This window comes from Cricetulus griseus (genome assembly GCF_003668045.3).
Source record: "Cricetulus griseus strain 17A/GY chromosome 1 unlocalized genomic scaffold, alternate assembly CriGri-PICRH-1.0 chr1_1, whole genome shotgun sequence".
Classification (NCBI taxonomy): Eukaryota; Metazoa; Chordata; class Mammalia; order Rodentia; family Cricetidae; genus Cricetulus; species Cricetulus griseus.
In genome coordinates, this window is record NW_023276807.1 from 10,958,056 (window position 1) to 10,971,956 (window position 13,901).

The following is a 13,901-nucleotide window of genomic DNA, read 5'->3' on the forward strand; positions in this document are numbered from 1 at the left end:
CCAACCCCTTGCCATGTATCATATAGACCTCACGATAATCGGGAACCTCATGGAGCTGACACCCATGAGTCCCATTTCCTAGATGGGGAAACCAAGGCTCTCTCTTGCAGTCACACCACTTGCAACAGATGAATAGCACTGAGGTAAATCCCCAGCCAAGCCCTGTACCATTTGGCTGCAGTTAGTGTCTCACTGACGGCTGGCCCTGGGAGGCAGGAGGCAGATAACCACCTGCATTTCTCACTCTGTCTTTGCAGCATCCCCACAAGTCTGCCCATCAGGTGAGAAGCCACAACCCCTCACATTCATCTGGCTCTCCAACTGGCTGAGGCGCTGTTTCAGCTTCATCTGCGAAGCACTGTACTCAGCCAGGAGTCGTGCAAACCTTGTCTGCAGCGTGTCCAAGGACGACTCCAGGTAGTCCACTTTTTCCTCAATGTCTCTGGTACCTTCCCTGGCCTTGACCAGGTCCTCATCAATTAGGTTGTCCTTCATCAGAATCTGACGACCCTTTTCCTCCAGGGCCTTCTTAGCATCTGGGTATTCAGTGAGGGCCTCCATCAGATCGTCCTTGGAAAGGCAGAACAGATCTGAGTAGCCAATGCTCCTGATGTTGGCTGTCCTGCGGTTCCCTGACTTGCTCCCCTTGATGTTTAAGATGCTGATCTCCCCAAAGTAACTGCCGTCGCTGAGGACCACAAACTGGGTGACCCCATCATCAGCCACCACAGCCAGCTTGCCCTCCTTAATGATGTACATCTCCCGTCCAATGTCCCCCTTTCTGCATATGTAATCCCCAGGGCTGAAGACAGCGGGACGAAGCTTCAGCACCAGCTCCACCAACAGCCCTGCCTCACAGTCCTGGAAGATTCGGACCTTCTTCAGGGTGTCCAGGTGCACGTTGATGGCAATCTCAGCCTTCAGCTTGTCTGGGAGACTCTTGAGCACCTCCTTTTCATCCACCGTCTTCCTGTTAGCCCACAGATAGTCAAACCACCGGATAACCCGAGTCTCCAGGTCCTTGGTTACCTTCCGGAACTGCATGTACTGCTTGATGGAGTCAATCTTAGCCTGGAACTCTGCTCTTGAAGCATTCATGTTGGAAATCATAGAGCCCACATTGCCTACTATAGTGGCAAAGATCAGAACACCCACCAGGAAGTCTATGACCACAAAGAGATACTCCTCATCTTTCACAGGGGGTGGGGTCTCACCAATGGTAGTCAGGGTCAAGGTGGACCAGTAGAGACTGTAAATGTACTTCCTGGAGAGACGCCCATACTCTGGCTTGGAGATGTTTGGATAGACCCAGGAGTCTGTCCCAAAACCAATGAACTTGGAAATGGCAAAGTAGATACAGGCATTCCAGTGGATGATGATGAGGATGTACAGAACCAAGTTCCCTATCCTGAACACATTGGGGTAGTTGGTCCTTGTCTCTGTGCGGTCAAAGAATTCAAAGAGTCGAGAGAACTTCAGTAGACGGTTGAACCTCAGTTCTGGGTAGTTTATGCCCAACTTTAAATAAGCCAGGTCTGTGGGGATGACAGACAGGATGTCCAGATTAAAGTGCAAGGTCTTTGTGTAATGTTTCCACAGCCTCTTGGCATCCCTGACCATTAAGCCTTGCTCAAGAAAACCTAAGGAGGGAGAAGGGGGAGGTCATTTGGGCATCGAAGTGGCTTAAACTGGCTACAGAAAGATATTTCCCATCACAGTTACACAACAGTCAGTGATGTGTATGTGGTAGAAACAATTATCAGACATAACATCCTAACGCTGAAACCCACTCTGCTATGTTTTCTGTAATGTTCTAATCTCTTCTGTTTAATTTTTTCCTCCTGCTGGGAATTGAGCCCACGGCCTTGTATAAGCTAGGGCTCTATGGCTAAGTTGTATTCCCAGTTCTCTATTCAGGTTTAAAAATTATAAATCGATTGAGTAACTTTGAAAATAGACTGGATATGAGATGACAGCAAAGAATGAAGGTTGAGTTTTAAAAGATAAACAGATATTAGAGAGCGTGCCTAACTGAGATTGGGCGAGGGAACGGGAGCGATTAGCTATCCCTAATGTTATTCTCTCTGCCTTCTGTGTATGCTTGAAAATATTGATCATTGAACTTTAAAAACTCTGATAAAAGCCTACCAAACTGATCTCACCAGCTATGATGTCCAGTGAAATATTTCAGGGCTTGTCCCCCAGAGCTTAAGCCATGAGGATCTTTTATAAGTTCAAGATGCTGCTGTTGCTGATCCATATAAGTTCCAGTTCCCCTTTTTCTCAGGTTATTCTTGTTAAATAATTGCCCTTCTGGATCCATAGGGGACTGGTTCCAGGACCCCCTTAACCTCTTTCCTCCCAAGGAAACCAAAATCCTTAGATGCTTAGGTGCCTTTCATAGAACGATGTCACATTTGCGTATTACCCACGCATATCCTCTTGATTATTTTAAAATCCTCTCTAGGTTTCTTATAGTACCCAATACATACAGCACAAATGCCACAAAGCCATTTTGGGCTGTGTAGGGATAATGACAAGGAAGACTAAAATCTCTAAATGTTCATCACAGAAAATTTTTTCAAGTATTTTCTATCCGGTCCGTTGGGTCTCCAGGTGCAGGATCTGTAATCTTGGGTGCTTGTGCATGTGTTTATGGAGAGCCTTGTGTAGCATCCTGGCTTTTGGACTTCTTGCCCTTTTATGATTCCCCCAAGTCTGAAGACCTTTTCCTTTTGGACTATGATCATGGCCACATGGTTTCTTGGCCTGTCTGTCCCCCACTTCCTGCTGAGTCTGGCATTGCTAAGGACACTATCCAAGTACAGCAAGGGGTGGAGTTGATTTCTGAGTGAGGGCATGTTGTTCCACTGAAGCTGTGTGAGACAAAGGGCAGGGTCTCAGTGGCCACTCACAGACCACTGTGCCTATATATGGTAATGCCACTGCAGCAGAGCTCATCCATGCCAACCTCAAGCCATGTGTTGGAGGGCTTCTAAGTTGAAATTCTGGGTCCCAATGTGGACGGAAGCAGTTGACAGTCTGGCCTGACTATGGTGTGAATATGGATGGAGGGCCTTGATTTCTGAATCAGCAAGGTGAAGACAACCTTTTTATTTGTTTCATGTACTGGTTCTAATGAGGAAGCAAGGTGAGCTAAGAGGATTTGTACATTGTGGTTTGTTGCTGCAATTTGCTGTGTTTCCTTGGGCACGGGAGTATGGGTGTTAGTTCCCAAATCTTAGATGCAACAAGAAGGGCCTCTACAAGGTGAAGTATCTGTGCTCATTAGAAAAAGATCCATGAAAGGTAGGCAGACCCAGTTCTCACACGTAGGTGGGTCTCAAGCCCAACCAGAGGCTGTTTGGAAGAACTCATCATCTTCCTAGGCCCTGTTTTGAATTTCGTTTCTTCACATGTTAACACTTCTTTGAGGGGCTGGGGAGATGACTCAGCAGTTATGAGTACTTGGTGCTCTTTCAGAGGATCTGAATTCAGTGCCCAGCATCTGTGTCCAGTAGCTCACAAATGCCTGTCACTCCAGTTCCATGGGGGAATGATGCCCTCTTCTGGCCTCCATAGGCACTACACTTATGTGCATAAATCCACTCACAGATACACACTTCACTTGATTAAAAATAAAATGAAATCTGCAAAAATATTAATAGAAATAAATTGTAAAACTCCCCTGAGAGTGACAGAGTAGTGGTTCCTGGATCTTCTACATTTTTAAAGCTATTAATTTATTTAACAACTACTGTTAAAAATGTCCTCACAGCAACAAATTATTGTAAAGTGTGTAAATGATTCTAGTGATGCTCTTGTATTAAGTCTTAGATCTCAGTTTTTCAGATGTGGGGAAATTTTTCTGTTAATCTAAACTTTTGTTTCATTATGCCCTTAAGGGTCTCCCACACTTCTGAGGAGAGGAATTCCCAGACTGGACTGAGTGCCACCTCACACAGTCAGTACTAAAAGGGTCTTTTGTGATGGCAGTTTAGCCCTATGTCATAGGTGGCAAAAAATGAGGTCCAGAGAGCCAGCTTGATTTGCTAAAAGCACATTGGGACAGCAGATCCCAGAGCCCAGGTATCTTAACCCATGCTCAGGTCTTGTTGAAGGATTTAGCATACTGAGTATGAAGACACCAGCACCCACTCTGTGTTTGGTGGGGCTCAGATCTTCCAGGCACATCTTGGTCAAGTATAGGCAACATCCATCCAGTCCACTACTGTGGATCTTCCTGAGTACCCTATGGTCCCCCTACTGAAGGTCTGTGAACAGGCCTAGTTAAGTCCTTGGGCTTGGGGCACACTCACCAGTCCGGGCTCGAACCAGCATGTCCACAACATAAAGGACATCTGCAGAGTAGTCCAGGACTAGCCACAGCTTCAGGTGCTCTGACTGGAGTTCATCAAAACAGGCCCTGAAGAAGCCAAGTGGGAAATGTGACAAGATGGCTGAGTGTCGAGCATAGACCCTTCCCTCCCTGTGCTGAATGGCTGAGTGTCGAGCATAGACCCTTCCCTCCCTGTGCTGTGAGGAGATTTATTGTATCCAATTGCAGTTCTTCCTGCAGTGTTACACAGGTAATGTAGCAGTTTCCGCCCTAGCCTCCAAAAATGATGTCCCTGCTCCTACCTGCACACAAGTAGACACCAGTTATAGAAGACAGGCAGGGCAATGACGGTCAGCCAGCGGTAGTAGATGTTGCTAGAAGGGTCCACCACAATGGCATCTTTCTTCCTTCTGGGAAAACAGACATACAGCACTATGTGTGGAAAGGCTCTGCCGAAACTAAAGGTCTTAATTAACTCAGTGTCCTGAGAGTGATTTTAGGTTGAGGCTGAAGAAGCGGAAGTTACAACAGGATCTTCTCAGTTCCAAAGGGGTCACATGGGACGCCTCTGTGGGGGAGACAGGCTGGGAGTTAGGCTGGACTTGGAGGTCCCTCCCTCTGGGCCCAACCTCCACGACTGACTGTAAAATCTTTATGGTGATGCTTCCAGATGCCCTGTGGCATCATTCTTGTCCTTCAAGATTCACCCCAGAATGAAAAGGCAGTATGGCAATGTGGCTGAGTACTTGTGAGAGAACATGACAATTGTTTTCTGTAGGGAGACACTGTTGCCCCGCCTCCTAGGAGCCCCTACAGATTGCCTGGCCACGCCCATGAGGGCGTGGTCAGGGGAGGTCGAGGATGAGGGGGGAGCAATTCTTAAGGAGCCACAGACACGGAGACGCGTGGAGGGCCCCTTCTCTCTGGCCTCCCTAGCTTGCTTCCTCTGGGCACGCTCTGGCTTGCGTTTGGCTGGTGTTTATCTGAATAAAGATATCTTCGTCTCATTATAGTCTTCTGCATAACTGAGGCTGGAAGTGTGTGTGGACAGCACCCTGTAACATGAGCCTCTTTGTCCCAGCAGGGTCCTGCCGCCCTTGAGAACCTCAAATAAACACATAAGACTTATATTAATTATAAAACTGCTGGCCAGTGACTTGGGCTTCTTATTGGCTAGCTCTATCTTAATTATTAGTCCATTTCTATTAATCTATGTATTTCCAAATGGTCTTATCGTACCGGAGAACGCTTTGGGCCTCCTCTCTTCCCAGGCTCTACATGATGACTCCTTTCTGCCTATACTTTCCAGAATTCTCTTTGTCTAGCCCCGCCTATCCTTCCTGCCTGGCCACTAGCCAAACAGTGCTTTATTCGTTAACCAATAAGAGGTACCCATATACAGAAGGACAACTCCCATCAGCACCCAGTGTCTCTGAGGCAGTACCACAAGACTGAACTTGGAAGCCCTGAAGAGTGACCTGGGGTCCTCTCTATTTCTCACTGCATTGGGGAAGATAGAGTTACTCATCTCATTCTGACTATCTACTATTCTAGAGGTCTGAGGTAAAGCTCTCCATTAAAGTGTTGAGAAACTGGAGGCTCAGGCTAATGTTTTACATTTATCCTCCACTCCCACTAGTCCCTGGAAAGTTACATACAGCCTGAGGCCAGAGACATTTTGATGAATGGGTTATATACTGAAATTCACATACAAGGAAGAAATGTCATACAGGGTTTTAAAAATCATATGTCATGCCAACTGACTGAGTAGGTGCTGTTAAAAAAAAACTAACTATGATGGTCATGTATGGGGGTACCTGCCTTGAATCTCAGCACTTAGGAGGCTGAGGCAGGAGGATTAAGCTTAAGATCAGTCTTTACTACACAGCACATCCCATTTGTTCTAGTTTGCTTCTGTTGCTGTGATAAATGCCATGACCTAAAGCAATATGGGGGAAAGAAAGGGTTTGTTTCATCTTACACTTTCAGGTCAGGGAAGGAACCTTATAGCACGAATAATAAAAACCCCAGAGACAGATACTGGGGTTCAAACTGAAGATCAGAGAAGCAAAGAGGCCAGGCACTAGAAAGTTTTTACCTCTACCAATGCTCAGACAGAAGGGGCAATCCACCGAACCCCAGATTGCATCTCCAGACTACACTGCTCCTCACCAAATCTCAGACTGCTACTGAGACTGCACTGAGTTCCTTATATAACCTCCAGGGATCAAAGGTGTGAGCTCTGTTTCTGTTTTAGACAGATTCTCTCTCATATAGCCTGGGATGGCCTTGAACTCACAGAGATCCATCTGCCTCTGTCTCCTGAGTCTTGGGATTAAAGGTGTGTTCCACCACTGCCTGGCCTCTATGGTTGTGGCTAGCTTTGCATTCTGATCTCCAGGAATGCTTTAGTAGATCATAAACAATATATCACTATAGAACCTGAGGCAGGAACCGAAGGAAGACTGCTTTCTCTCTGACTTGCTCAGCTAGCTTTCTCACATGCCCAGGTCTGCTAGCATAGGGATAGTGCTGCCCACAGTGGGCTGGATCCTCACGCATCAGTCATCAATCAAGACAATCCCTCACAGGTGTGGCAACAGGGTTAGTTGGTCTAGGCAATCCCCCCATTTCAGACTCCCTCAAATGACTCTGGACTGTGTCAAGCTGACAGCTGAAGCTCATTAGGACACTGTCTGAGGAACTAGAACAAACCAAGTCAGGATAAGTAGACCATTAAGGGGTTTTAAACAATAGTTGAATTCATTTTGTATGCACTGCTAGCAGAGCATGTGATTTTAAAGATGAACCTGTTGTCTTGCAGATCTATAGATGTCAATGGGTCTCACCGGAGAAAAATCAGACAGCTGTCATCTTTTCTGGAGGTTTTAGAGGAGCCCCCTTTCCTGTTACTGATTGTTTTTAGTGTTGGCTGGACTCAGTTCGCTGCACCTGGACATCTGCAGGTCCCATGTTCTTGCTTGCTGTAAAGCACGGCTCTTCCTAGCCTTACTATACTTTGGCAGGGCTGGCTGGGTAGGCAAAGTGCTTGCTGCATAAGCATAAAGACCAGAGTTTGGATACTTAGAACCCATGTAATAGCTGGGCAGACATGGTGACTGCCTGTAAAGCCAGCACTCGGGAGGTAGAGACATGGAGTGCCTGGGGCAAGCCTGTTTAGAACTGGTGAGCTCTGGTGAGAGGACCTACTTCAGAAAACACAGCAAAGAGTGATGGAGGAAGGCAGCTGACTCAATTTCAGGTTTCCACATGCACAAATGTGTGCACCCACACAGATCCAGACATGCATGTGCATGTGCAAGGAAAAGGAGGAGGAAGAGAAAAAGAAAAACAATAGTGTCTACCACTCAGACCCTTGGAACCTGTTGTCTGAGTTAGGTTTACCTGTTAACTTTGTAGCCCAGAGGCATTTGAAGGAGTCTGAACTGGGGGATTAGGATCTACAGTCACATTTGTGAGAAGCTGTCTTGACTGATGACTGATGTGCCCACAGCCCACTGTGGGCAGCACTGTCCCTTAGCTGACGGGCCTGGTGTATAAGAAAGGCAGGATTGAGAGATTGTCCAGATCAGGTTGGCCTCTGGCTACATCTGTGGGGAATTGTCTTAAATGATGATTGATGTGGAGGAGCCAGTTCACTGTGGGTGGTACCATGCCTAGGCTGATGAAGGAGGAGGAGGAGGAGCACGAGGAGGAGGAACAGGAACAGGAGGAGGAAGAGGAGGAGGAGGAGGAGGAGGAGGAGGAGGAGCAGCTATGGCATTTCTTTGTTTCTGGCACCATTTCCATCCTCAGTGTGAGCTATTATGACCAGCCTAACCCTTCAAAGTTTTTGGCAATAAATACACCTTTAAAAAGTTTTTAATTCAACTTAAGCCCGAGTATGCCTTCATAAAGGAGTTCTATAACCTGCTTTCATAGAAGCAGTCACAGGAAGCTTCATTTAGCAAATTACATGTGGCCACCTGACTCGAAAAGGACAAAGTGCCAAGCTCCAGCCAACTGAGTTGCGATTGTACCTCATCCCTTGTCTTAAATGCTGCCCAGCTTGGTTTGGGAGCCACCTGATTGCAGAATCGTGGATGAAACAGAATTGAGATATTAAGAATAATTTTATCTTTTGAGAGTGGATAAAAACAAAGAGTTCTTCAATTTGTTCATCAAGAAGCACAGGAAACAAGTCACCAGTCCTCTGACCCCTTATATATCTACTGGAGTGTTTTTGACCACTGGCATCTTAATGAGTGTCACCAGCAGAGGGCACTGCCCACAAACTTATTGGGCTCACTTGCACAGCGCCTCAGCTTGCTTTGACCAGGCTTTGAAGCTCTGTATTATATAAGTTTGGGCTTTTTAAAACCCCTGCTACCCAACCACTGAGAACCTAGCCCAGCATCAGCCAGCTGAACCCCTAGACCTACCCATCACTGCCCCTAAATCCTATATAGACTTACAAAATACTGATGGTTTGAGCTGAGAGCAATTTGATCCCAGAGGGAGAAGTTATACCACATTTAGGGACCAAATAAAGATTCTAGAAATGGGAAGAAGACATCAAGAAAGAAGCCCAGAGAGAATTGCCATCTGTGGTCTGAAGGAATTAAAGTTCTACTCAAAGAATGGCATGGGAAGAAAATAAGTACCAAGCTCTGGTCCTTTGTCAACTGCAACTCAAGGAATTAGTATTTCTTACTGATGTTGATGGCTCCCTGTCATCTTCAGGGAGGACATTCCTAAGGGGCAGAAGCCACAGATCTGTGTGCCCATGCATGCCTGCTGCTGCTCACGGGCAATCTCACTCTGATTCACACAGCCCCAGGGCTGTTGTGTAGCATTGCTATACTTACACACTGAATGAATTCATCTGCCAGCTCAGGATCTGTGACAGAACCTAGTCATGGCAGGTCACCCTTTCAAGAGGCTGGTCATCATTTCAAGGCAGGAAATTTTCTCCTTAGGTTGCTCTGATGGTTCCCTCGAGATTAGTTTAGGCCATCCATAAAACAAGAACATTTCCCTGCTTCCTAGGACCTTGAGATTGTAGCATGGAAAACTCATGTGTAGAGTCAAGGAGACCACCCACCGCTCTTCAAGGGAATGCCAAGTCCGCACCCTTGAATATGCAGTGGTAGAGGGTATTAAAGCTGAGAGGGTTTATCTCCTGAAACCCCCTGAGAACAACAAAGAACAAAAAGTAGTAAGAATTCCTCAGAGAAGTCACACAGACTTGTCTCCTTCACCCCTCTGCCCTTGGGGATGGATTTGCAACAAAAGGAATGATTCTAGAATGGTTTTCCAGTGTTCAGAGAAGGTGATAAGCATGAGTAGAAGAGAGAGGCAAAGTGGGGTTCTATGCAGGAGTGGGGTAGTGAGGGTGGTAGGGGTGATGGGGTGACTCCTGGGATTGAGCAAAGTGAAAGCCAGTATGCTTGGCTGGGGCTTGGGTGCTTACTCTTCCTGTGAGTTGTTGCAAGTGTTAGGATCATTTCCGGCCCTGGGCCAGGCCAACGGGGATGCTTTCAATGACTCAGGTCCATTTTGCCTGAGGTGACTATGCCAGCAGCTCCACCCATTTCTCCCCAGCCTTTCTGTTCACAGCTTTCTGCTCACAGGTTATTGTTATTATCAGGAACAGTGTGTGTGTGTGTGTGTGTGTGTGTGTGTGTGTGTGTGTGTGTGTGTGTGTGTGTGTGTGTCCTTAGGTGTGGGGAAAAGCTTGGGGGAAGAGAGGAAAAGCACTTTGTTAAGTCCAGGTTTCTGGATAAAAAAAGATTAATGGTTTGAATCCCATTCAGTTTCTGAGCTTCAAATTCTACTCGATTCCCTTCTATTCCTCCCCCAATAGGGTAGTGAGCTTTTATCACTACAGGACTCAGTGGCACCTCTACCTTTGGACTTACATACTTTGCAGGTGAAGGGACTCTGGAACCTTCTACATTGTAGGGGGAGGGCGCACACTCCTCAAGGAGCAGGGTATTCTCATCTGTGCTATTCTCATCTGCACAGACCAGATATGGCTCTCCAGGGTACTGTTTCTTTAGAATTTAGTGACAGTAACTTCTCTCTTCCAATCAGCAGGCCAGAAGATTGACCAATGGCAAACAAATCTCCAGGCTTAGGTTTATGTCCCCTCTGCTCCCAACCATTTTAGCAATCTCATAGCTTCAGGCCTACGGCCCCCATCTGTGATCTACCCGGGAATGTGGTATCAAGTAGGGGATGATTTGACACATATTAGATATTCCTGATCCCAGCATCCCACAGGTGCTATCCTCATTGCTGCCAGGACAAGCTTTTGACACAAGAGGTAAAAAAGCCAGGTGGCCTCACAGAGCCAAGAGGGTATCTTGCCTATGAGCCAGTCACTGTAGATTGCTCAAAGGAGATCACTGGGGAAGCCAGAGGCTGGTGATGCCTCAGCCAGACTAAATGTACTTCTTCTATGCTAATCTGGTTATCTTTGCTCTCCATGTTTAAGACATGGCCTCAGTTGCTTGTTTCTGGGTTGTTGTACTCGTCTGAAAATTCCTCACTGACTTGAAATTCCTGGGAGTGGTGGAGAGGGCATCCATCTCCTGGGGTACAGTGGCCTTACTTCCACAACACTAGATCCACGTGGAGGAAGTATCTCAGTGGATATTTTGCTTTGCAGTTGGGACTTGGCCTCCAAAATTTGGAAACCCTCCTTCCCCATGGAGCCCCCATCTTGCATTGTCACATCCATCTGTCACCCTGAGCCTTCTGGTGAGTGGCCAGGCATCTCTGGTCTATCCCTAAGTGGTTCTCACCCAATCCTCCACTTATTTGGTCACACTGGGATTATGTATTCAGTACAGCATTCAGCTCCATTGGTCTAAGGTCGTAGGAAGATAATTTAATCAGATTACCTAAGGAAGTCTTTGTTTACTTAAAACAAATTGAGCCAGTTCAGCTAGTTGTAGAAAGTTCCAGATTTCCTTCACCTGGAAAGCAAACAAGTGCAGAGGGCAGTGGTCCCACTGTGTTCTTTTCTGGGCCTGTTGCAATGCCTAGCTCACCATCCTGCTCAGGGACAAACAAAATGCTAGTAACTCTTTTCTGGGCTGCGATATAGACTGCTTCCCGAGCATACATGAAGCCCTGGGTTTGATCTTCAGCACTGCAAAAGCCAGTGTGGACATGCACACTGGAAACCCCAACACTGTGCAGGTGGAGACAGGAGGATCAGAAACTCAAGGTTGTCCTCAACAATATAGGGTTTGAGGCCAGAGTATGAGACCCTGCGCTTCCCAAAGGACGCATCCCCATCCCTCAGGTCTCCTCTTCCTGACCCATTTGCCATTTCTCCCGTGTCTCTGTGTTTCTACACTCCATTAGGGTCTCCAAAGGCTGGATCTGTTCTGCTCAGTACCAGTACCCCTACAAACCCAGAAGGGTTTGTAGCTATAGCCTGTGTGGAACCTCAACACATGAACAAGCCTCTCCAGTGGGCCCTTGAAGCTCAGCCAGGGACCTTGACACCTTTTGTGATGGTTTGAATAAGAATGCTTAGTTACCAGGAAGTGGAACTCTTTATAGGATTAAAAGGATTAGGAGGTGTGGCCCTTTTGAAGGAAGTGTGTCACTGGGGGTGGGCTTTGAGGTTTCAGAAGCCCATGCCAGGCCCAGAGTCTCTCTTTCTGACTATGGATCAGGATCGGCTCTCAACTAGTTCTCTAGCACCACACCTGCCTGCCTCCGTGTTCCCCCACCATCATGCTCCTGCCATGATGATCATGGACTAACCCTCTGAAACTGCAACCAAGCCCCCAATTAAATGCTTTCTTTTATAAGAGTTGGTTATGGTGTCTCTTCACAGCAATGGAACACTGAAGATGACTTTCTTCAGTACAGAAAACTGAATCTGGGCTTATCGGCAGTATCACTTGCAAAGAAAAGTCCCTGAACACTTGTATGTGTGTGTGTGTGTGTGTGTGTGTGTGTGTGTGTGTGTGTGTGTGTGGCTTTGTAAGGCAGGGTCTCTCACTGACCTGGAACTCAATGAGTTAAGATGGCCAGCTAGAGTGTGTAGTACTCCCTGAAGGACAGATGCTCACAGGGGTCTCCTCCGGGCATGTAAGCTGGACCCATGTGATTCTCAGCTGTCTCAGCTGGTGTGTAGATGGTGTGCAAATGGTGTACAGGTGGCCCTCTTCCCTTTTTCTGTTTCTTACCCTTTCCCTCTGTCTGGTGGTTCCTGTCCGCCTTCGTTGGGCTGGGCATTGCTTTCCCGGATGGACACCTCATTCAGCTCAGCTCCATGGAAACGATCCAAGAAAGAATCAGGTCTCTGGTCCTCGTGGTGTAAGTGCCTGGTAGCCCAGGCACGAAGTGAGATGATGAGGCGTGACACCCTGGGAGGGGAAAGGATAGACAGTGACTAGAGCATAAAGGACAAGAAAAGACCCTACTCTGGCCTCGAGGGGCCCAGAAGAAGCAGAGGTGACCAGTGAAGGTGAGGCTGGGGCCTGTGGCTCCGGCTTCTATCTCTACTATGTCCTTTTCTCCCCTTCTTCCCTTCCCTCTCCAGTCTTGGGGAGAGTCTCATTGATAAATGATGCTATTTCTTTATTATGGCTTTGTCCTTTCAAATCTCCCACAGACACGCTCCATCCAATGGGGTACCAGCAAGCATTTCTACTCGTTATTTCTTTTGCCCAAAGCAGATCCCTTGTTAGGGTTATTAAATGACAACTGGATAGATCATCAGTTAAGAGCACTTGCTGCTCTTGAAGAGGACCTGGGTTTGGTTCCAAACAGCTTGCAACATCTGTAACTCCAGTTCTAGGGGATCTGATGCCCTCATCTAAACTCAATGGGCACAAGACACTCACATGGTGCAATACATACTTACCAGGCAAAACACTCATACACATAAAATTTAAAAAAACAAAACCTTTGAAAAATATTGCTAGTGAAAGTATGCAATCCTTGTGGTCTACATGTGAAATGTGCCCCATGGGTTCATGTGTTTGAACACTTGGTCTCCAGCTGGTGACACTCTTTAGAAAGATTGTGTGACCACTAGCTTTGCTGGAGAAAGTGGGTCACTGCGGGGACAGGCTTTGATGTTTAATGACCAGCCCTATTTCCCTTTTCTGCTTCCCCACTGTACATGCAGTGTTCCAGCTGCCCCCTGCCCCTATGCCACCCTCACTGGATGGAATGGTAAGTCACAACAAACCCTCTTCCCTTAAGTGGCTTCTTGACAGGTATTCTCTCAGACAATGAACAAGCCTCCATATAGAGCCCCCCCCCCACAAGTGTATTCTATTCATTATTTTTCTCATAAGCTCCAGTATGCGGTTCATGCTGGGGCAGAAGTACCTTCGTAATGTATCTGACCCCTATCCTAATATCAGACCCTGCTAGGAGCTTGCTATGGCCTCAGTCCCTGAGACTGCAGCCCTTGTCTCCAGAGCCTATCATAGCTGGAACATTCTTTAGGAAGCCTGCCCCTGTGTTTTCACCAGAGAAAGAGAAGATAGACTCAATACCATTTCTTTGCTTCTGTAGTTTTATT

General features: G+C 47.0%; 1 protein-coding gene across 4 annotated transcripts in view; it reads right to left on the reverse strand.

The window, feature by feature from the left end:
• Positions 1-240: 240 nt before the first annotated feature.
• Positions 241-13,901, reverse strand: part of Cnga3 (cyclic nucleotide gated channel subunit alpha 3) — a 27,381-nt gene continuing 13,720 nt past the window's right edge. For 3 of the 4 annotated variants that reach the window (XM_027386689.1, XM_027386688.1, XM_027386690.1), the window contains 4 exons: positions 12,553-12,732; positions 4,642-4,749; positions 4,320-4,426; positions 241-1,640 (listed from right to left, as the gene is read on the reverse strand). In XM_027386689.1, the coding sequence (XP_027242490.1) occupies positions 241-1,640; positions 4,320-4,426; positions 4,642-4,749; positions 12,553-12,732 (1,795 nt within the window). Of the gene's footprint in view, positions 1,641-4,319; positions 4,427-4,641; positions 4,750-9,956; positions 9,966-12,552; positions 12,733-13,901 lie in introns of all 4 variants that reach the window. The other variant, XM_027386687.1, reaches the window with a different exon arrangement.